The 23,944-nt window shown below is 41.6% G+C and overlaps 1 protein-coding gene across 1 annotated transcript in view; it reads right to left on the reverse strand.

Annotated features, from left to right (window-relative positions):
* The window catches only part of PLA2G1B (phospholipase A2 group IB), a 29,845-nt gene extending 24,161 nt beyond the window's left edge, over nucleotides 1–5,684 (reverse strand). Inside the window, exons 1-2 of the mRNA XM_029610636.1 lie at nucleotides 5,646–5,684; nucleotides 1,217–1,376 (exon numbers count right to left, since the gene is read on the reverse strand). Coding sequence (XP_029466496.1) covers nucleotides 1,217–1,376; nucleotides 5,646–5,676 — 191 coding nt within the window. The 5' untranslated portion in view covers nucleotides 5,677–5,684. The remainder of the gene's footprint in view (nucleotides 1–1,216; nucleotides 1,377–5,645) is intronic.
* Between the last annotated feature and the right edge of the window lie 18,260 nt (nucleotides 5,685–23,944).

The following is a 23,944-nucleotide window of genomic DNA, read 5'->3' on the forward strand; positions in this document are numbered from 1 at the left end:
GTAAGGGAGGTAAGGGAAAGGAGGGGAGGAGGGGACAGAGAGAAGGAGGAAGAGGTGAGTGAAAGGAATGAGAGAAGATGGTATGGGAGAGGAAGTAAGGGGTGAGAGTGAAGAGAAAGGAAGGGAAGGAGAGGGAAGGGTGAGAGGAGGAGGGTGAAAGACAGGGGAGGGGGTTTAGTGAAAGAAGTCAAATAGGAGGGAAGGAACCTGAGTGAGTGAATGGGAGGGAGGGAGTTGGAGTAAATTGAAAAAGGAGATGAGTAAGATAGATAAGTGAGAGAGAAGGATGGTGAGTGACAAAGGAGGGAAGAGAGGGGTTGAGTGAGATGGGAGGGGCTGAATGAGAGTGACCAGTCAGGGTTAGTGGGATGGAAAGGAAGGGAGGGGTGGGATAGAAGGGCAGGGAGGGCAGGGATAAGTGACAGGACAGGGAATACACAAGAGGTGAACATGAGGGAACAGGTAAGTGATAGAAAGGTGTGGGAGTGAGTGGGAATAAATGTCTTGAGAGTTTGGTGAGTGACTAAGCAGGAACAGAGCTCCTGGGAGATATATATTTATGCTTAATGATATATTTTTAACCTTATTACAATATATTCATAGCGTTGTCAGAGAGTTCTCTTATGCTGATAAATCCGGTCTTTCTTTCTTCAGACATCAGAAGTTCTGATCTGCTATGCATGTCCCATATCATGGAACATTTCTGTCAAAAAAGACCGCCATTATTCTAGCTGTTGGCATGGGATATTTTTATTTTGATGAATTAATAAAAAAAATATCAATCTTATTTAAAATTTCAGGTTAGGAACTTATTCACCAGGAATTTTAGTCATAGACATAAAAAAGAAAAATCCACGAATACTAAAGGAAACAGATTTTCAAACATTAACAGCAGGCCTTTTCGTTAAGACACTCGAAGAAAAGTTAAGCAATTAGTAAAAAAAACTCAAAAAAAACCAAGCACTGAAAATCAACGTAGATCCCAGACATGGGCCCATAGTAAAGCTCTCTATGTACTGCCACTCTGAAGGTGCCAGCTGCCAGGTGAGTGGCACTGTGTTTAGCTGCACCATTAAAAATAAGTTGTTGTGAATGTCTTTGTGTCGAGACTTTGAGTGATTTTTTTTTTGGGGGGGGGGGGGGGGGGGGGGAGAGGGGCTTTCTTCTTTACCATTTACAATGTTTAGTTCACATATATTTGAATGTGTTTACTTACCTGTCCAGTTCATCTTTTGGATTTCCTCTTCCCCCAACGCCACAGTAGCAGCCATACTGGTTGTACTGCTGTATAGGCTTGCAGTCAGGAATAGTGCACTTGAGAACATTCCAGAACTGCCACAGAGCTCTTGAAGGGGGAACAGCAGCGATGGGGCTTACTAGAAGGAACATTTTAGTTTATTCATTACCGTTATATAAGGACAGGAATCACCACAGAAATGACAAATGTAACAAAACCATGTGCGTATTTTAATTTTCTATAACTATGAATGCTTTATTGAATATGGGATGAGGCGGGGTATGAATGTGATAAAGATACGTGACAATTTAAGCATGCTTGGGGGGCAGGCAGAAGAAATGAGGATGGAAGGAGCCTTGAATAGTCACATAAAACTTTAGAGGGCCAAAGAGGGGAAAATACAAGCCAATGGACAGAGAGTGATGGTATGACTGCATCAGGTTTCCAAGAAGGTGGGGCTGACGTGACAAAGTCGTCATGGTTACAACCCCTACCAGTGATGATATGGCTGCATCTGGCTTCCAAGAAAGTTGGGGGTAACCTGCTTTGGGCAGCTGTATTCATTGGGGGCAATTTACTTAGACTGTGTGAATTGCTGCAAAGTTCCCAGGTACTTTTCCCTGTGAACTTTTCACCCGATTTCAAAACCAAAATAAGCGCATACTTTCCCTGTGAAAATTGCCTAGGGAAACAGTACTTGCAGAGACTTGTACCTCTTTTTTTCTGCAGATACTTTCCCCCTGAAAACAATACACACAGATTTGAAAATTCAAAGCTGCCCATCTTGTTGCCTCGTCGCCAGCCTACCGCCAGCTCTGTTCCCGCCTACTTTTCCATGGGTAAACGTATGGACATTGTTGATCCTGTTGCATGTTTTACCAACACACAGGGTGGTTCGCTTTCAGACAGTTTTTTTGCATGGGTAAATGGCTTTTGAAAAACATCTTTGAGATTGGGGTGACTGATAAGTGATATTCAATAAGCCAGTGAGGGACAAACTTATCCAAGCATAGTTACTCAGATAACATTAGCTAAATATTCAGCAAAAATTATTTTCCACTGAATATATTCTGTTATAATTATCTATTTAAAGTTACCCGATAGCTTTGTCACCCACCGTCTTGTTAAATATGGAAAACATAAAATGTAGCAGGCCCCCATCCTCCCACCTTTTGCCAAGTAAAAAAAAAAAAAAAAAAAATGTGCTCAGAAACCCATTCTCCCTTCCTCTTCTTATGAAAATGGGACACCATCTCTCCTGTACCCCAGCAGGAAGAGTAGAGACTCTTATCTCATCCTGTGCAGGTACAGCTGACAGCCATTCATTTATTCACTCCCCTGGAGCCAGGATGGACTGCTTTATTGACGGCTGAGTTCTGAAAGGGGACTGGTCAGTGTCAAGTCAGGACAATTTTCAAAACTAATTACAATGATAAATAGCGATTTATCCATGTAAACTACTCTCCCTTAATACAGCTAAAATTACATGCATTCTTCCACTAGATATCTGCTTTTAGATAGAAAAATAACATATGTGGATCATGTCTATACCCTCATAAACAACATGGCTCCCTTGCTCAAACAATCAAACAAACATATGATAGACACAAGGTGAAAAAACCCCCTATAATACGACCTGCATTAATGACTTTAATCACTCTGATAACAGAGGGGTTCAGCAAGCTGGTAAAGTCATCTTGCTTTAAAATTAGCCAACACTCGTCTTCTCAGTCATCAACCCCCCCAAAATCCCATGTGTTTGTCTTTTTTTAAACTTTTTTTTAAACCATTTTTTAAACACACCATGAGGACAGCAACATAAAGAAACTAAGCCTACATTTTTCAGTTACACCCTTCAAAGTCCAAGAAAATAGGAAAATAGACTCTTAACCATAGAACAAGGGTGGAAGAGGGCAGTCCATCTGGAGTTAAAAGATGTGAAGGGTTCAAACAGACACAGAACACAATTTTCAGATAAGTTGTTATGACAATGTTCCCCTGATGCAGTCGATGTTATGAAACACCAGCTGCTGTCCAAACTTTAGGTTTTATGACTGTATTTCACTGTGTGGGACTTTTGTTGAAAACATCATTTAAATATCCGGTTGTGTACAAGTGGATCATTGGTTTGAGTCACCTTTTGAAATGATATGAAAATTTTTTGCATGAGCATAGAAAACACACTCACATGAATGTTGAAACACCATATGAGACTTTTGAGGGTTGATGATAGAGACGACAGGCGTTGGCTAATTTTTAAGTCAGACGGCTTAAAAGCTTGCTGAATCCCCTTGTAATCAGAGTGATTAAAGTCATTAATGTAGGTGGTATTATAGATAATTTTTGTTCACTTTCGCCCACATTTTAAAAGGCCCGCGCGCATAAAAATCGGGGATTATGCACGTGGCCGGGCCCTGTGTGTGCCGTGCGCATTTTACAAAAGGCTCAGCCACGCATGTAACCCCCAATACACACCGAAGTGCCAGGCCAGAAGAAAGGGGTGGGCAGAGTCAGTGCTCGCTGGCAGCCAGCCGGCGTGGAAGACACTTCTGCTCCAGAGGAGCATTAAGTATGAAAACATAAAAAATAGGGGTTAGGTTTAGATTAGGGATCAGAGAGGAGAGGAGAGGGGAGAAGATAGGAAGGGTAGGGGTAGGGAAGTTCTAGGCCTGATCGCGTCATCGTGCATACTTAATAAAATCCCCCCTCCCCCACGCGTGCGAGTCGTGGGCCGCCGGCACATGTGCACTCGGATATTAAAATCTGGCCCGCGGATATCACATTTTATAACATACGCGCGCAAGCTGCTTTGAAAATCGACCCCTTTGCCTCTATCATATGTTTATTTGATCAAGTCTATACACCAGGGATAGGCAACTTCAGTCCTTGAATGCCACAAGTTAGTCAGGTTTTGAAGATACCCACACTGAATATTCCTGAAATATATTTGCATGCACTTCCTCCACTGTATGCAAATGTATCTTAAGTATAGTGATTGTAGAAACTCTGAAAATCAAACCAGCTTGTGGCACGCCAGGAGCAGCATTGTCTACCCTTGCTCTATACAGTTTCCTTGCAAAATATACCCACATAAAAAGCAAGTTCAAAAGGTCATGGGTACTTTGGTAGAGTCAAAAGTAGGTAGATATAATTCCAAGTTTCAAAGGAAACGTACATGTGTGCTGTTTTTGAAAGCTGGTGCAAAGTCCACAAATAAAATGTGTGCTCAAAGTAGACAGTCTAATCGCCTGATTCACTAAGGGGTGAATTTTTAAAAGCCCATGAGGGTGTCCATGTGCGCATGCACATCACCGCGCACGTGTTATAAAATTTGATACCTGCGCACATACATGCGCACCCGATTGGGTGCCCATTCGTGCACATGGGGGGGGGGGGGGATTTATTTATTTTTTTAATTTGCACAGTGATGCAATCGGGCTTTTGCCCAGTTCCCTCCCAGTCCGCTCCAATTAAGAAGTGGACTGAGAGAGAACTTTCCTATCCCCCCTAACTCACCTTCCTCCCTTTTCCCCCTCCACCCCAACCCCTAAACCCACCCTACCAACCCTATTATTTTTGTTTCAGAACTTACCTGCTCCTTTGAGCAGAAGTAAGTTACACATCCTAGCCGGCTGCCGGCGAGCGCTTCACCGGGACAGCGCAGAATGGTGCCGGCCCGGGCCCCACCTATACCCCACCCCGGCACTTCTGCGTGTGCCGGCAGATACACGCGTGGTCAGGCTGCTCTGTAAATGTGCTCAGCCAGCCACGCATGTATCTGCCGCTATTGACAACCGCCGGGCTTTGAAAATCCCTCCCTCCCCCCCCAAGTCCTTTCTCCCATTCTGTGCCTATGGGAAAAGAGCTTAGTGAATGTGGCCCTAAAATTGCTCCTGAATACGATGGCTGTAAATCAGGGTGTAAATAATAAGAGTTGTGCTTTGAAGATCAGTAGTGCCTACATCCCTCTAACGAGCCATTTTTCAATTTGGGACTCTGCTCCTACCAACTGATCACATTCTTAGATCTCCTATAATTTATTATCTATAGATATTTAAACAGCCTCATTTTTACATTTGTTTGGCATAAAAGAAGTGCGCGTTGGCTGAAGTCCATATATGCTCTTGGCAAGTACTTCAACTTTAAATCACTTTTTACATATAAATAGTTTGGATTTTTTGCCTGCCTTCCCAAATAATGCTCAGGACGAATTATAGCATTATTAGCATTAAATAAGACTTTCTAAGTTTACAAAGATGAATTGCATTGGGGTATTCTTAGAATCTGACATCTCACGTTTCTATTAACATGTAGCAGCAACTTGAATATAGTTTAAACCTTTTGCCTGTCTCTCGCTCTAATTCAAAAGGATTTCAACCTCTGTGAAATGTAGAATAAAAACTCTTACCTGCTAGAATGAGAACTAGGAGTTGAAACATCTTTCTTGCTGATATCTACTGAAATGTGACCGTTTTATAAGACCTTTTCTCTTTTATATGAATTACTGGCCTTGGTGATACAGTATTATCTAATCTAGCATTTTTAATAACAAAGAACAAATGGTCAATTCTCACTGCTGGTACACTTATATAAAATTGGGCTTGGCTAGAATCCCTGTTTGACTGCATTATTGTTCCATACTCACACACTGCCAGAGCCTCATTGTTTCCAGTTAAAGGCCTTTATCATCTTCTTATAGATTTCTACGTTTCTGCATTTTGTCATGCTATTTTTTTTCATAGCTAAACTCTACAACATTGCCTGGGCTGGATCAGTTTACATTTTAGTTCTTAGAGCCAAGCCAGGCCCCTGACATTGGCTTGGCATAACTTCCGAGTGCCATGATATAAAGCCATGATGTTTATTTATATTCTGCTTTTCAGCACTTCAAAGCGGATAACATTCAGGTACTGTAGATATTTCCCTACTCCCAGAAGGCTTGAAATCTAAATTTATACCTGAGGCAATGTAAGGTAAAACGACTTGCTTAAGGTCACAAGGAGCAGCTGTGGATTTGAACCTTGGATTCCCTGGTTTGTAGCCACTGCTCTAACTACTAGGCTACTCCTCATTTACTTACAATCTTAAACATTTATTTGGGCTGGCTTCACAGTAATCAATGGGAAGAGATCAGCTGTTATATATATACACATGCAAAACTACTAATTGGAAGGAAAATTTTGGAACACAGCAAGGAGCTTGCAGACCCATAGCACAACGTATGTGTAAAGTACGCATTGTAAAGTGAGCACAAAGATTTGAAAATGCAATCTTTGTGCATGTTTTGACTCCCCCAAGCTCTCCCACCATTTTGTTTATACTGACAAATATATACATGCTGTGAAGAGCGTGCATATGTTTTCCAGCACTGGCAGGAATGGAATGAGGGAGACAATAATTAAAGAGGCCAATATTGGCCAGATAAGTATCAATAGCAGGTCTAAAGTTAGCTGGATAAAACTTATCCAGCTAATTAGCGATTTTTACAGGGATATTCAGCAGCATAGCCTGCTGCTAAATATCCCTTGTAAGTTAGCTGGATAAGTCTTATCCGGCTAACTTACTTGGATATGTTTCAATATCTACCACAATATGTTTTATGTGGGGATAAACATGCATTTATCCATGTAAAAAGCTTTAATTATTGTCCCTTATAGTAAAAGAAAACATTAATGGCTTAGCAACTGACAAAATATGAAAACTGCTGCATTCAGGGGCAACATGTGTCAAATACATATATATTTTCCCATCTAGATAATATTTATTTGAGGAGGGAAATTTTCAAAAGCCATTTACCCAGTTAAATACCTATCTCAATGAAATTAATGACTGCTTCATAGAGCAGATGGTACAAGAACTGACAAGAGGGAGAGCTATTTAGATGTAATCCTTAGTGGAACACATGATTAGGTGGAAGAGGTCATGGTTTTAGGGCCACCTGGCAATAGTGATATTAACTTGATCAAATTTGACTTGATAACTGGAGGGAGGACACTATGGAAGAAACCTGTGAGGGAGTCGGTTGGACCATTAGATGACCGAGGGGTTAAAGGGGCTTTTAGGGAAGATAAGGCCATTGCTGAAAGATTAAATTAATTCTTTGCTTCCGTGTTTACTAATGAGGATGTTGGGGAGATACCAGTTCCGGAGATGGTTTTCAGGGGTGATGAGTCAGATGAACTTAACAAAACCACTGTGAACCTGCAAGATGTAGTAGGCCAGATTGACAAACTAAAGAGTAGCAAATCACCTGGACTGGATGGTATGCATCCTAGGGTACTGAAGGAACTAAAAAATGAAATTTCTGACCTATTAGTTAAAATTTGTAACCTTTCATTAAAATCATCCATTGTACCTGAAGACTGGAGGGTGGCCAATGCAACCCCAATATTTAAAAAAGGCTCCAGGGGTGATCCAGGTAACTATAGACCAGTGAGCCTAACTTCAGTGACAGGAAAAATAGTGGAAACTATGCTCAAGATCAAAATCGTAGAGCATATAGAAAGCCATGATGTAATGGAACACAGTCAACACGGATTTACCCAAGGGAAGACTTGCCTAACAAATCTGCTTCATTTTTTTGAAGGGGTTAATAAACATGTGGATAAAGGTGAACCGGTAGATGTAGTGTATTTGGATTTTCAGAAGGCGTTTGACAAAGTCCCTCATGAGAGGCTTCTATGAAAACTAAAAAGTCATGGGATAGGAGGTGATTTCCTTTTGTGGATTACAAACTGGTTAAAAGACAGGAAACAGAGATTAAGATTAAATGGTCAATTTTCTCAGTGGAAAAGGGTAAACAGTAGAGTGCCTCAGGGATCTGTACTTCGACCAGTGCTTTTCAATATATATATTGGGGTCGACCAATGGCAGCGGTAGCCTCTGTGACATAGTAAGGGCAATAGGCCGGCGGCTGCCAGTAACCAAAATGGCGCCGACAGCCCTTTGCCCTTACTATGTCACAGGGGCTACCGCTGGCATTGGTCGACCCCAGTGACATAATAAGGGCAAAGGGCCATCGGCGCCATTTTGATTGCTTGCAGCCGACGGCCCAAGTCCAGGAGATCGCTCCCAGACCGCTCCTGGACCCCCGCTGGACCACTAGGAACTTATGGCAGGTCTTGGGGAGGGGGGATCAGGAGGGTGGGGGGTTATAGTGAATTCATTTGGAAGGTGGGGGGGGGGGGGGGGGTCAGGAGAGGGCGAGGGTTTTGTTAAATTTTTAATTTTTTTTTTATATTCGCTCCATAGGACGCACAGACATTTTCCCCCTACTTTTGGGGGAAAAAAGTGCATCTTATGGAGCAAAAAATACGGTAAATGATCTGGAAAGGAATACGACGAGTGAGGTTATCAAATTTGCAGATGACACAAAATTATTCAGAGTAGTTAAATCACAAGCAGATTGTGATACATTACAGGAGGACCTTGCAAGACTGGAAGACTGGGCATCCAAATGGCAGATGAAATTTAATGTGGACAAGTGCAAGGTGTTGCATATAGGGAAAAATAACCCTTGCTGTAGTTACACGATGTTAGGTTCCATATTAGGAGCTACCACCCAGGAACAAGATCTAGGCATCATAGTGGATAATACTTTAAAATCGTCGGCTCAGTGTGCTGCAGCAGTCAAAAAAGCAAACAGAATGTTAGGAATTATTAGGAAGGGAATGGTTAATAAAACGGAAAATGTCATAATGCCTCTATATTGCTCCATGGTGAGATCGCACCTTGAATACTGTGTACAATTCTGGTCGCCGCATTTCAAAATAGTTGCGATGGAGAAGGTACAGAGAAGAGCAACCAAAATGATAAAGGGGATGGAACAGCTCCCCTATGAGGAAAGGCTGAAGAGGTTAGGGCTGTTCAGCTTGGAGAAGAGACGGCTGAGGGGGGATATGATAGAGGTCTTTAAGATAATGAGAGGTCTTGAACGAGTAGATGTGACTCTGTTATATACACTTTCAAATAATAGAAGGACTAGGGGGCATTCCATGAAGTTAGCAAGTAGCACATTTAAGACTAATCGGAGAAAATTCTTTTTCACTCAATACACAATAAAGCTCTGGAATTTGTTGCCAGAGGATGTGGTTAGTGCAGTTAGTGTAGCTGGGTTCAAAAAAGGTTTGGATAAGTTCTTCGAGGAGAAGTCTATTAATGGCTATTAATCAAGTTTACTTAGGGAATAGCCACTGCTATTAATTACATCAGTAGCATGGGATCTTCTTAGTGTTTGGATAATTGCCAGGTTCTTATGGCCTGGTTTGGCCTCTATTGGAAACAGGATGCTGGGCTTGATGGACCCTTGGTCTGACCCAGCATGGCAAGTTCTTATGTTCTTATGATAAAACGAGAAAAAATATTTTAAAAACAACTGAAACAAACCGCTGCCAAGGTCAAGCATTTACATCAGGCATGGATGTTTAAAAATACCATCTTGGAAGCCCAGACTAGATGTATTCCACATATTTAAAAAGGAGGAAGGCATGTTAAAAGTTGAGGCTAGAGGCTATTCTAGCCAACATAACATCCTTCAAAAAAAAAAATGGAAAAGGAATCCAAATAAAAAAAAACAGGAAACAGCATAAGCACTATCAAGTTAGATGCAAAGCATTGATAATGAAGACAAAGACAGAATTTGAAAAGAAGCTTGCCATCGAAACAAAAACTCACAATAAAAAGTTTTTCATGTATATTCAAAGTAAAAAGCCTGTGAAGGAGTCTGTTGGGCCATTAGATGATCAAGGGGTAAAAGAGGCACTTAGGGATGACAAAGCCATAGCATTTAGATTAATGCTTTGGTTTTCACTGAGGAAGAGGTAAGAGAGATACTCATGCCAGAAATGATATTCAAAGGTGATGATTCAGAGGAACTGAAACAAATCTCAGTGTACCTGGAAGATATAGTAAATCAAATTGACAAACTAAAGAGTAGCAAATCACCTGGACCAGATGATGTACATCCCAGAGTGCTGAAAGAACTGAAAAATGAAAGTGTGGATCTGCTATTGGTAATTAGTAAACTATCATTAAAATCATCTGTGGTACCTGAAGACTGGAGGGTTGCCAATATAACATCACTTTTTAAAAAGGGGTCCAGGGATCCAGGAAACTACAGATCAGTGTATTTGACATCTCTGTGAGGCAAAATGACAGAAACTTTCATAAAGAAGAAAATTACTGAACATAGAGCTAGACATAGTTTAATGGGACAAAGTCAATATTGATTTAGATAAGGGAAGTCTTGCCTCACTAATCTGCTATATGTTTTGAGGGCATAAAGAAATATATTTATTTAAAATGTATACACTGCTATTCAAAGTTCTTATATGGTTTACAATTTTATATCCATAGAGTTGATAAAGCACAAATACATACAACCAAGACAAACCACTGATTCACTTTGTTGCTATTTTCGATGCTGCCTGCCTCTTGCCTTGGGTCAATGATACAGGCAGAAAATATTTCTTCTATGTTGGGTTGACACTGCAGATGCACAGCAGGGTGCTGCTGGTCTGCCACCTGATTGCTGGAAGGGTACATAGTTTCAGCCTGGGGAAGTCTTCCCTTTTCCAACCGTTTTCTTATGGCTTTTGCTTTGAGTGGCAGAGGGAGTCTTCAGGCTAGTACTGGCACTGTTCCCTGATGCCAGTGCTAGCAGGTGATGCCGAATACCAGCATTCATCATATGCTCCAGTATCTCCTTCGACTGATGGCCTTACTACAGTGAATACACTGAGAAAAATGTGGGTCCTCCCTCACTTTAAAGTGATTCCAAACCAGGGATGCTTTGTACGATCTTTTCTCTGCATCCTTGGGGGCTGATGCTGGCACTGGAGTTGAGGTTGAGAGTGGACCATAAGGAAAAAAGGCCAGGGCATTGCACATGCTCTCTATGTGCACTGCCTGCTCTTCCTGGGGGTTGCTGTTAACACTGTCAGTATCTATCTCCTCCATTACTTCACTGAAGGCCAAGATGCTATAACTAGATCTCCCAGATTTTCTTCAGATACTAGCACTTCAATATCTTTTGATTCAGGGAATCCCAGACAAGATTCTTCCTCAGAATCAGTTGTTGAAATAACTGCCTCCACTATCTCAGAAGTAATAATCATGGAGGAGTGTGCAGCTGTCTGAGTATTGCACTTTTGCTGCCCCTTTCCTTGCCCCTGCCTTGCTAACACCAGTCCGGGATGGTTCCCCCACCTTTTAGCCGTGTCCAAAACAAACAAAACAAAAGGAACATGTGGCAGTGGCATATGCTCTCTTCAATTTCTTATGGCTTGAGTTGGCTTCCACTCCTGGCTCTCTGCGGCTATAAGTCTCTTAAGTTTAGGGGCAGGACTTCCTCTTTTTCTTGATGCTACTAGTACTGTGTACTTCTCACAGGCTGGACTGGGCTTTGCAGCAAATCCTCTGCCCCTGCCATTCCTTCTGCTGCCTCACAGTGGCATGAAGGAATTTGAAGTGCCTATTGGGGTTTTTGATATCAAAATAGAATTTATTGATACTGTACCAGCACTCATAGTAACTTTCTAGTACTGAATGTCTCTGTCATGCACACTAAATCTAGTTCACAGTCTAAGTTTATGCAGGGCTTAGTAAGGGCAGAGCTAACATGCCAAGCAGAGTTAGCAGCAGTTTGCTAGTGGTGGCCCAGACTGTCTTTCTAGAGCTATCCCTCATAATGGGTGAAATTTAAAAGAGTTACATGAGTAAAAATTAGCATATATGCTTGTAAGAAGCTTATATTTTATAAAAGTCCAAAGTATGTGCATACTTTATATTCTGTGTGCACATATACATATGTAAAAAAGGAGTGGCAACTTACTTGTGTAATTTTTCACTTTCATACATGTTATATGCATCGCACTATGGATAAAGTTTTTTTAAAAAAAAGAATGGTTATATCTGTAACTTAGTTGGAATTCCTTACTGGAAAAGCATCGCACACACAAATGATCCTCATAATCATTTATGAAAAAAAATTAAAACAGAAGAAAAATTAATTAAAAAGAAAAGAGTAAATGAAAAGAAAGTGATTAAATATGAGAAAGTTTTGCAAAAATATAAACTAGTATAAAAAATATTACTTGCAAAATTGAAAAGATTTGTTGCTAAATAAAACTTGCACAAGAGAAATGTTTTTCAGAGAAAATAAAGTTCTAGCATAAAAAGATTTATCATCCCTTTGAACAGAAAAACGTTTGGCAGGTGGATGTAGAGGGTCATTTTCAAAATGTTTTACATGGATAATCAAACATTTCACTGCACAAAGAGGCCCTTTGAAAATTGCCTCCAACCCTCCTCACCGAGGATAATAGCACACATGCTCCAAAGAACACACACCGATTTTTCCATAGGAATAAAGCACATTTACTTATGAATACAGGATTCTACACAGACAGAATTAAATTAGCCATGCTACGTAGTGACATCATCCAATGGCGCGGAACAGACCCATCTCTCAGAGCTCAGTAAATACTTAAGGCCGGATTTTAAAAAGGCCCGGCGATGCGTATAAAGCCCCGGGACGTGTGTAAGTCCCGGGGCTTTACTAAAAGGGTGGTCCGGGGGCGGGGCCAGAGGCCTCCGTGGGCATGCTGGCAGGCTCCCGGCACATGCAAAAGGTATAATAAAAATTGGGGGGGGGGTTGGGTTAGAGTAGGGCTAGGGGGAGGAAAGGTTAGGGGAAGGAGTGGGAAGGTCAAGTTATGGGGAAGGGAACGGGGGAAGGCAGCGCAGCTTGGCACGCACAAAGGTGCACAATTGTGCACCCCCTTGCGCACGCTGACCCCAATTCTATAACTCGCGCAAGTTATAAAATCGGGTGTACATGTGCACGCGCCAGGTAGCGCACACACCTTTTTAAAATCTGCCCCTTCGAGGATAACTTTAAAACATGCACGAGCGCACCCATATATACAGCTATATGGCCTGGACCACCTTAAGCCCCAGACAAAAGGAAATTCTGGTCTGGGATGAGGCCCCCTGGGAAGGTGATTAGCTAGCCAGGCCCAGAAGTGAACAAAAGATCCTGGGGAAATAGGATAAACCTTAGGAAAGGCCCAGACCGAAAGACTAAGTCAGGGCTTCCCAAACTTTTAGCCAATGTGACCCCATTTTAGTACTTGAAAATATACATGACCCCAGGTGATGATCAAAATAAATTAGTGGGGGGGGGGGGGGGGGGGAAAGAGAGGCATCCAAATACAATAATCTCTGTACTCTCATCCTCCCCACACTCCAGCTGATCTCCTTTTTAAACTTCCACTCCTAAACTCTTCCCCTCCAGCTGATCCCTCTTACATCTTCCAAATAAAAATACAAATCCAGCTCCTGTCACCTCCCTAGCCTATACTTTCACCCTCTCCAGTCCTTTTTGCATCCCTCAGCTGATCCTCTCTCACACCAAACACCTTCCTCTAACCGCCTAATTCTCTGTCATCGTCTCCTTCTAACCCATCCCCCTTCTCCTCATCCCCTATCCCCTCTCACCTCCAAGCCTTACCTTCTCCCCTGCAACCCTTCTCTTACATCCCCCTGCTCTTCTCTTTCATCCCCAAATTAATCTTCTGTCATTCCCTGTTTCACTCTCCACAGGCAATCCTCCGTCCCTTCCCCCTCCCCCATATACATTATCTCCATCTGATCCTTCCTCTGAAACCTTCTGCCACCTACTCCAACCCTCAAACCCCTTCTGTATCTGATCCTTTCCTTCAAACATCCCCCTGGCCAGGGTCAGCAACATCATTTTCTTTTGGGCCTTGGACCAATGATCAATAACTGGTGGAAAGAGGGACAGGCAGATGACATGAACAACATTTTCTCTTGACTTCGTTCACTGGTGGGTGAGGTTAGAGAAGAAGTAGCAATCTCCACCAGCTTGTGAACACTCAGCCTTCCCTTCCCCTCATAGCTGGTCCTGAGCCAAAAGTGATTTACAAGTGGCAGTGGCGTTAGTAATGAACATCAGTACAGGGCCTGTGCGCCAGTGCAAGCTCACAGGCCCTGCAGTGGCTCAGACCCCACCTTGTGCAAGGCTTCCTGTTACCAGAGAAATTCATGCGAGTCCAGGACCTGTGAGTGCGTCTTACACTACCTTACAGGCCCAAGCTGACTTCCATTACTAATGCTGCTCATGCCTGAAAGGCACTGCAGTTTGATGCACTTGGGACCCCAACTGAAGGTTTTGAAAGCCTATTTATGATCCTGACCCCCAGTTTGGGAAGCCCTGCTATAAGTTGTTCTATTGTTTCTTTGTTTGTAAGCTGTGAAGATGTGCAGAGTGTTTTTCTGTTGTGACTTAATAAAATTCATGCATAGTCAGCCAGAGCCTAGCCTGAATTGATTCTCTAGCCATTCTGACTACATACAATACCACATATGGTGTCAGGTCGGGGATTTCTGAGCTAAGCTTGCACAGCCAGAAACCCCCGCCAAACAAAAGAAACATTTTTTTCTTTCCTATTTCCTGGAGCCACCAGAGACAGTGGCTGCATGGGAGAGGGATTTAAACAGACTAAGGAGAATAGCTCTGCCTTCAGAGAGGGAATTAACAGTAAGTCAGTGCCATACAAGCAGGGTGTTGTTTTCAAGGAAAAAGAAAAGGACAAGGAAGGGTTCTTGCATAGGTGGCCCGGAGCAACACTGAGACTTCCATGGATTAACCGGGCAACCATGACCAATAAAGCAACATGGAGTGGATGATACAAGACCAAGCCGAAGGACAGCAGCAGCTCAAGGAACCCGTTCAAAATTTATATGAACAATTCACCCAGCTGCAAGCTGCCACAACCCAGGGGAAGCCACCATCTCCCATCTTATTTAAGCTGAAAACAGGAGAGGACCCAGAGATCTTCCTAAGAAACTTTGAAAGGACTGCCCATTGGATAGGTTGGCCAGAAGCTAGCTGGAATGCATACCTGGCAAATTGGTTCACAAGAAAAATGTTAAATGGCCTTTCAAGCAGCCAATTCAGAGCCAAGGGCCAGCTATATAGACGTCAAGATCACCATCCTAGAAAGGGCAGGCTATACTTCAGAAACCTTCTGGCAACAGTTTCAGTGGGACGTTATGCAGCCCGGGGAAAGTCCCTGAAACCTGTTTCACCCATTGAAAGACGCTGGATGAAAATGGCTGCAACCCCAGAGGTAAAGACCAGTGCAGTTAAATCTTGAAGTACCAAGGTTTAGAACGCTAAACTAAGAGGATGAGGGGGAACATTGGGTATCCAAGATGATGGTTTATACAAAACATTGTAGATGTAAATAGCTCCTGAATACCAAAAAAATCCCTAAGGCAGATCCTTTGAAAGAATTTTTTTTTAATTCCACTCATGTGGCAAAAGGATCATATTTCTCCCTGTGATTGAAAGATAAACCCTTACTTAACACTGACAACATTGCCTCAGATAACGTTTTGGAGGACAAATTGACAACAGATGATGCATTGGAAACTAAGAGGGAATTGGTTAAATTCAATCTAACCAAAGAGGAGTTTACAACAATCAATAGTTTACGTGAGAATAGTTCTTTCACCATACGTCCTACTGATAAGGGAGGAGCGGTAGTTGTCTTGGATACACAACAGTATATGCAGGAAGCATTGGGGCAATTAAATAACATAGAGGTATATCAACCATTAGTTAGGGATCCCACTGCAGAGTTATAGGTTGAAATTAAGCAGATTTTGAATGTTGCTTTACAGAAGCACGATATATCAGAGAAGGAATTTCAGCTGCTATATCAATCATTTCCATCAATCACATATTTGTATACCGTTCCAAAAATCCATATGTCCTTGATTAACCCTCCAGGTAGGCTTATAGTTTCTGGGATCGGGTTTAGTGTTTGAGATGATAGCAAAGTTTGTGGATAATTTGTTGCAGCCCTTGATGGTTAAAACCACGCCTTATGTACGTGACTGTACGGAGTTTATTTTGTCCTTGAAGTCAGTGGAAGGGGTGGATTGTGATTCTCTTTTAATTTCGGCTGATATAGCCTCTCTATATACCAACATACTGCAGGGAGAAGCTTTGAATATTATTTTTACAGCTTTAACATCTTTGAATATACCCCATAAATGACGTTCTGTGATTTTTCAACTGGTCACATTAGTGCTCAAACATAGTTATTTTGTGTTCGAGTCTGTATTCTACTTACAAAATAAAGGAATTCCAATGGGGTCGCCTCTAGCTCCCTCAGTGGAAGGACTGTATGTTTCTTTTGAAGAAAAGTATTTATTTAGTGTTTTTATTATACCGGCATTCATGACTAGAGTCACATCATGTCGGTTTACATTTAACAGGGTGTGATATATACATATAACTAAAAAATTCTAACAAGTGCATTGTAAGAAAATTGCAGTTACAATAAAACAGGGAGGCGTACAACTGGGAGCAGAAGAAAGTAAAGAAGAAGATTAATTAAGAGCAAATTATTTATATTGTTGCAAAACATATTACAGTGAAGTGGAGTTGAAGTGGTGAAGGAAGATGTTGACAACGTGATTGTAAAGTCTGATGGTAACTGGCTGGGTGGTAAGGATCAGTTGGGGTCCGAATGGAAGATGTTAACACAGTGAATGTAATGTCTGATAGTAACTGGCTGAGTGGTAAAGATCAGTTGAGGTCAGGATAAGCTTTTTTAAAAAGCCATGTTTTCAGCCTTTTCCTGAACGTCTGTAGGCACGGTTCCTGTCGCAGGTCGGAAGGTATGGAGTTCCATAGTGGTGGTCCTGCTGTTGAGAATGCTCTGTCTTTCAAGGATTTATGTTGAAAGGTTTTGGCGTGTGGAGCATGGAGTGATTCTTTATAAGACTCTCTAATGGGTCTGGCGGAAGTATGTTTTTTGAATGGAATTTGTAAGTTTAGAGGAGCGTAGTGACGGATGACTTTGTAAATGGTGGTAATGGATTTGTATATGATTCTGTAATGGATTGGCAACCAATGTAGGTCTTTGAGAATAGGGGTGATGTAGTCAATTCTCCTCGAGTTCGTCAGAATTCTGGCTGCCGTATTCTGAACCATCTGTAGCGGTTTGGTATGGGTCGCAGGGAGACCTAATAAAATAGAGTTGCAATAATCAATCTTGGAGAAGATTATTGCTTGTAAAATTGTTCTGAAGTCCTGAGGGTAGAAGAGTGGCTTAATTCTTTTTAGGACATGTAATTTGTGAAAACAATCTTTGGTAGTTTGGTTGATGAATGATTTTAGGTTTAGACGGGTGTCAATGATAGCTCCTAGGTCTCTAACGTGGGAGGTTTGAAGATTAGATGGAGGGTTTGTAGTGAGGTTGTTATTTTCAGGGGATATAAGCAGGAATTCAGTTTTTGAAGCACTGAGAATTAAGTTTAGACTGGTGAGGAGGTGTTTGATCTCTAGAAGGCAGCTTTCCCAGAATTCTAATGTTTTGTTAATGGATTCTTTTATAGGAATCACGATCTGTACATCATCTGCTAATAAGAAATGTTTAAGGTTTAGTTTGGTTAGCAGTTGACACAGTGGGAGAAGGTATACATTAAAGAGTGTGGGTGAGAGGGAGGAGCCCTGCGGAACCCCAAGAGAGGATGGGTAGTACTGAGATTCTTTGTTATGGATTTTGACCTTGAATCCTCTGTTCTCTAGGAAGGTTTTAAACCAGGCCCATGCTATGCCTGTAACGCCTATGTTTGCCAGCTGATTTAGGAGGATGTAGTGGTTGACTGTATCAAACTGTCCAGAAGGTCCAGAAGGATTAATAAGTATGCGTGTCCTTTATCAATGCCAGTGAGGAGGAAATCTGTGAGAGAAAGGAGTAGAGTTTCAGTGCTTAATGCTTTACGAAATCCATATTGATTAGGAAACAGTATTTGGTGATCCTCGATGTAGTTCGATAGTTGTGAGTTTACTAGTTTTTCCATAACTTTGGCAATGAACGGGAGGTTGGAGATGGGACGGAAATTGTTGGGGTCAGTGGTATTGAGGTTTGTTTTTTTTAGGAGAGGTTTAATTGAAGCCGTTTTAAGTTGATCTGGGTAGATACCCTGAGATAAGGAACAGTTTATAATGTCGGTCAGTGCTTTAGAGATTTTGTATCCGGGATTAGTAGCAGCATTTTGGAAGGGATTTGATCGAAAGGGTGTGAAGACGGTTTCATTTTCATCAGAACCGATTGGATCTCTGCAATAGTGATGGGTTCAAAGTAATTGAAGGTGATGTCTCTGTTTGAGTGTAGATAAGTACTAGAGGGTGAGTGCGTATTTGGTGTCAATTGTTGAAGAAGGTTGGTGATTTTCTTGCTGAAGTAATGAGCCAACTCATCTGCTTTCGACTGGGCTAGGTCGAATGGAATGTCTGGAGTGTTAGTTTTTGTAAGGTTGGAAACGTAGGTAAACAAAGCTTTGGAGTCGTAGATGAGATTGTGAATCTTGTGTGCATAGAAGTCCCTCTTTGTCTTTAAGGTGATGCTCTTGTATAAGTGGAGTGAGCGTTTGTAATCCGATAGGGAGGTCGGAGAAGGGGCTTTACGCCATTTTCTTTCTTTGTGACATAGGAGCTGTTTGAGTTTTCGAAGTTCATCGTTGAAACAGGGTTGTCTTTTTGTTGCATTTTGTTTGAGTTTTTTTGTTGTCATGGGACAGAGTATATTTGCTACTGATTCGGTTATTTTGGCCCAGGATTGGAGTGCCGAATTAGGAGTGGAGACGTCAATGAGAGAAAGATCTGGGGCTAAGAGTTTGGTGAGTTGCTCCGACGAGCAAGTTTTCCTGTATAGAAATGATGGTAGAGAGCAGTGGTTGTAGCCCGATTGTAACAGTGCAAAGGAGGTGGAGATTAAGGAGTGGTCTGACCAAGGGACTTGTTTGCATACTGGTTGCTCAGTGCTAGAAATGCGTGAGTTTGTAAAGATGAGGTCTAGCGTATGACCCGCTTTGTGGGTAGGTTTGTTGATTAGCTGCTTGAATCCCATGGCTGACATGGCAGTGAGGAAAGCTTCACAGTTTGTTGTGTGAGTATATTTATTCATCTGAGTTTTTCCCATTAGTCTGGCATTGGAAGCATTATATTGATGACGTGTTTTTCATATGATTAGGTGGAGTGGAAAGATTGAAGGTTTTTCAGGATTGGATTAATCAGTTGGATCCTAACCTGCAGTTTACATTTCAACATCATTCTTCTCAGCTAGCTTTTCTGGATGTGATGGTGCATAAAGAACAATTTTCAATTTTCACTTCAGTGTTTCGTAAGCCCACCAATAGGAACACGTTACTCCATTTAGATAGTTTTCACCCTCGACGTTTAAAGGAAAACATACCCGATGGTCAATTTTTGTGGTACCAGATTTGTTCATCTACGGCATTGTATAAATATCATGCTTTGAATTTAATGACACATTTTGTTGAGCGTGGATATCCAAAACGATATGTTAAACATGCATTTAAGTGGGGTTTATATACTAATCGTCAGAATTTACTTATTAAACAACAAAAAGGCCCTATTTCACGGGTGGTATTGTTCTCTACCATTTTCCATATATATGACTGAGATTAAGCGTATTGTTTTACATAATTGGGAAGTTTTATCTTCTTTACCTCATTTCATTGAGAGAACTATTTTTCTGTCAAGAGAGGTAGAAATTAGAGAAATCGATTGGTGCAAGTTGAGAGTAAATGGGATACCGATGTGGCATATAATGGTCAGTCTCCATATCATAACTGTCCGGTTTGTCAACAAGTTTTATGTATTTGGGAATTTATTCATGCCCATTTATCTAAACCTTATAGTATTCCTGGGTCCTTTATGTGTGCCTCAAACAATATTGTTTATGCAATTGTTTGTCCTTGTTTTTATATTATATTGGTCAAACCAGACAGGCAGTGAGACAATGTATTATCGAGCATAAAAGTAATGTATGCAGTTTTAAAGAGAACACCCCTTTAGTCTCACATTGGGAGACAGCTTCCCATACTGTGGATGACATTATGGGTTTTGAAGTTAAACAATTGATGTGCCCTCGAGGTGATATATCGTGTAAACTCTGACGTTACAAGCAGAGATTCATTTACATTTGGCGCACTATGTCCCCTTATGGATTAAATGATGACATCGAATGGGCAGCATTTATGGGCCAATAAATGTGTGTAATCATTTGAGCCAGCATTTTTGGTAACAAGGGTATGGTGAATTAAGAGTGTGATGGATATAGTTAGCTTATTGGGCCACAGTGTTGTGTTTGTGAGGTGTAAGTCATCTTTCAGGTCGGTGGTCTCATTCGTTGAGTACAGCGTTTGGCGTTTTCGCTTTGTTCAGTTTCCCATAAGGTCAGCGTTTGGGATTTACTTTGTGGGGTAGTTCCTCCAATCATTTTCATTTATGGAGTTTGAAGAGGTGCATGTTGACATTTGGTAAGGTGATTGGTTGGTTTAGTAAGGGCTGTATTTATCGGATTGGTTGAATTTTGGTGGGTAGTACATAAAAGGCTGTGTACGTCAGTTGACAGTGGGGTTTTGATTGGTTAGAGTGCTCTTTAAAATGCTTTGGGCAGGATGTTATGCGGTATTGATGTTTGTGTTTGGTGAAGTCCTCTTCATATTTAATTTGGTTGGCGTTGGGCAAGAACAATGTTCCTATCTTACTTCACGAGGCGGTAGGTCGGAATATGCTCTGTATTTTGTATAGATATTTTGTAGTTAATGAGTTCAGTTTGATTTGTTAATTATTTTGTTTTATAGGTGTGAATTGGAGTCTTTTTTTTAGAAATAGCATTAAGAGCATCTAGGATCCACAATTAAATGTTTGAATTACTGTGGTATTTGACGACAAGATATGATTGAAATTTTAGAGGTAATTTCAAGATAGTGAGTTATGACAGGGTATGTTTAGTGAATGGTGTGGTAATGATAGTGTGTATTTTTCTTTGTAGTTGATATCTCTCCCTGAGGAAGCCCGGTAGGGCAAAATGAGGGACCCTTGTTGGAGTTCTTCTAGTGCTAAGGAGTTCTGCTTGTGTGAACATACCTTGGAGTTTCTTTAGTGTGAAGTTGTTCTTCTTATGTGAATATATTCTTCACTGTGGAGTCCTTTTAGTGTGAACATATTTGCAGTGTAGTGTTGTTTATATATGTATTCTTATTGACATGATTGTATGGTGTATGTGTGTGGGTGTGTTTTCTAAATGGTAAGAATGATTTGATGTGGAATTTTATAAAATAGAGGTGTTTCAATGGTGTTTAATGTGTTGTACATCTCATCACATTTAATACATTATATATTGTATAATTGTTGAAATGTAAAGTTGATGTATTGTGATGATAATGTATACCATATAAATATTGTGAACACCATTATATAATTATTGTAAACATTTTTGTAGTATTTTTGCTTTGTTTGTATATTGTTTAGGTTCCAATGTATGTACTCTCTCATTGAACATAATTATTTATTAGTGAGTTTATGTTAAGTACCACATTATTATATTTACCTTTTAAGAACCAGATAAGCCAGAGGTCATGCAGAAACTCCTTATCACCTCACCCTCCATTGTCTAAGATACAAACGTAAGGAGTCTTTACCTAAGCTGTGGTATTTTAACCCAGAAGGGAAAATAACATGGGGGTTTACTAAGCTGTGGTACGCTGTATGGCAGCTTAGGATACCTCATGGAATCTTTTCCGGTGGGAAAAAAATACTGCAAGTTAGTAAGTCCCAAAAGATGCTTGGGGCTGCCAACTTGTTAGTCCATAGCAACCTGAAGGAAGGCCCCCCCCCCCCCCCCCAAATGTGTGAAAATATCTCCCAGGAGTCTTGTGAGAACCCCGCTCACCCCCTTTCCCTCACCACCTCTACAGGCTATCTAGGCACAAAAAAGTAAAAATAGAAAATATTTAAAAATAGAAAATATTTAAATTCCCAACCCCACTCCTTTGAAAAATTTCCCCCTCCCCAGCACTCCAAGTCCTGCCACACCAGCCCAACACCTCCCAGTTATACCTTTAGCAGCCTTGGTGCAGTAGTGGGGCCCAGAGAATTGCCAGGCTCTGGGATCTGGGCTATCTGACCCAAAGAGGTACTGGCCAGCCAAATTACTGCTGATGCTCCTATCTTTGACATAAGGCACAAAAAGACCTAATTTTGCAATTTATATTTCATCTTCATATAATGTTAATTTATCGAAAATTTGCTCCAACAAAGATGAAATCATGACCAATTCAGTTGATTGACTAGTTAGGCCTTCAGTCAGTCAGGTGAAGATAATTCCATGGTTGAACAAATACTCTGACCCTTCTAACCTCTCAGGTTGTGATTGCTGTTCTGTGTACTTTCAATAACAATGGGACCGATTTTACATTTTAAGCGCACGGGGTACATTTGTGCGCGCTACCTGGCACCCACAAATGTACAAATGTACAAGGCCGCTCCAAAATCGGAGCGGCCTTGGAGGGAACTTTTTTTTTGCTCCCCCCCCCCCCCACCTTATCTTGTTGAGTTACACCTGCCTCTGACACCAATGCACCAGCAGATAGCCCATGGAATAGACATGCCACCTCGGTGCTTAGAGGAACTGATGACAGTTTGTCCATGACGGATCCCCTTGGCTCAACTATGCGCCAGAGAGTATCACTGCTTTGGGCTCAGCAGCACCCATGCCAGTGCCTATGGCTGATGCTAGCCTAGACAGCAATTCTGGCACTCAGCAGCACTGATGGTGCTCAAAGCCCCTGCGGGGCACCTGATGCCTCATGACCCCAGTTCATTTGGCGCTGTACGGTGGCTCTCGCACCCAAGAGCATTTGCGCCTACAGCACCTGACAGTCTTATGCAAGGGGGGGGGGGCTTTCCAGTCTTTTGCATCGAGTGTCACATGTATGATTTTTTACTAGCTAGTGAGAGATTGTATGTGTGCACCCAGTGCAAAGAGCTCCTGGCTCTGAGTACAAGTCCAATCTCTGGAGGTTAGAGTGGCAGACCTGGAGGAGCTGAGGCAGAGAGGTACATTGATGAGACCTTCAGGGACATAGGAGCCAAGTCTCAAATCCAGTCTGGCAGCCTCAGTACTGCCTTAGATCAGAAAGGTCTTCCGGTTGGAGAGCATCACCCTGGTGTAGCAGGAAGTGATCCTGTAGCAAGGACCTGCTTTCCAGGTGATGCTTGCTCCCTGCTGGGCCATGGAGCCCGACATGGGTCCATGTTTCGAACGTAATTCGTTCTTTTTCAAGCATCATATAATGTTTAAGGAAAACTAACGGTGTCAAACCTTAAGCTAAGTTTTAACTTTTGATTACACTGGGACTTTGCTATTTTGAGAAAAAGCATATATAAAAATAAGGAAAAAAAGATTATTATCATCGACCAATGATTAAATATAAGGCAGAGTAATAAGGTCAGAGAACCGTACAAGGATGCCTGTTATGAAGGTCAAATATAATCAATAGAAGCGTCTGTTTGATTCATCGGGAGGTTTCTGGTTTATTGACTGACATCTTTGATAAGCACCACAACCTTATAATTTCATTTCAAAAGATGGCACACGTGGTAATTGTTAGATTCTCTCCGACTATGCCATGCATAGCCATGCCAGAGATAGCAGGACTGCCATTGATATCTGCAGGTGCCTGGGGCGACATCGATGGTGCTGCATGCTGTCGAGCCTGCCAGGTGCCTACGGCACAGTCAAGCACCATCAGAGCCCTGGGTGTAGTATCATTGGTGCCATTGATATGCTGGTG

The sequence above is a fragment of the Rhinatrema bivittatum genome, chromosome 7 (genome assembly GCF_901001135.1).
Source record: "Rhinatrema bivittatum chromosome 7, aRhiBiv1.1, whole genome shotgun sequence".
NCBI classification, from domain to species: domain Eukaryota; kingdom Metazoa; phylum Chordata; class Amphibia; order Gymnophiona; family Rhinatrematidae; genus Rhinatrema; species Rhinatrema bivittatum.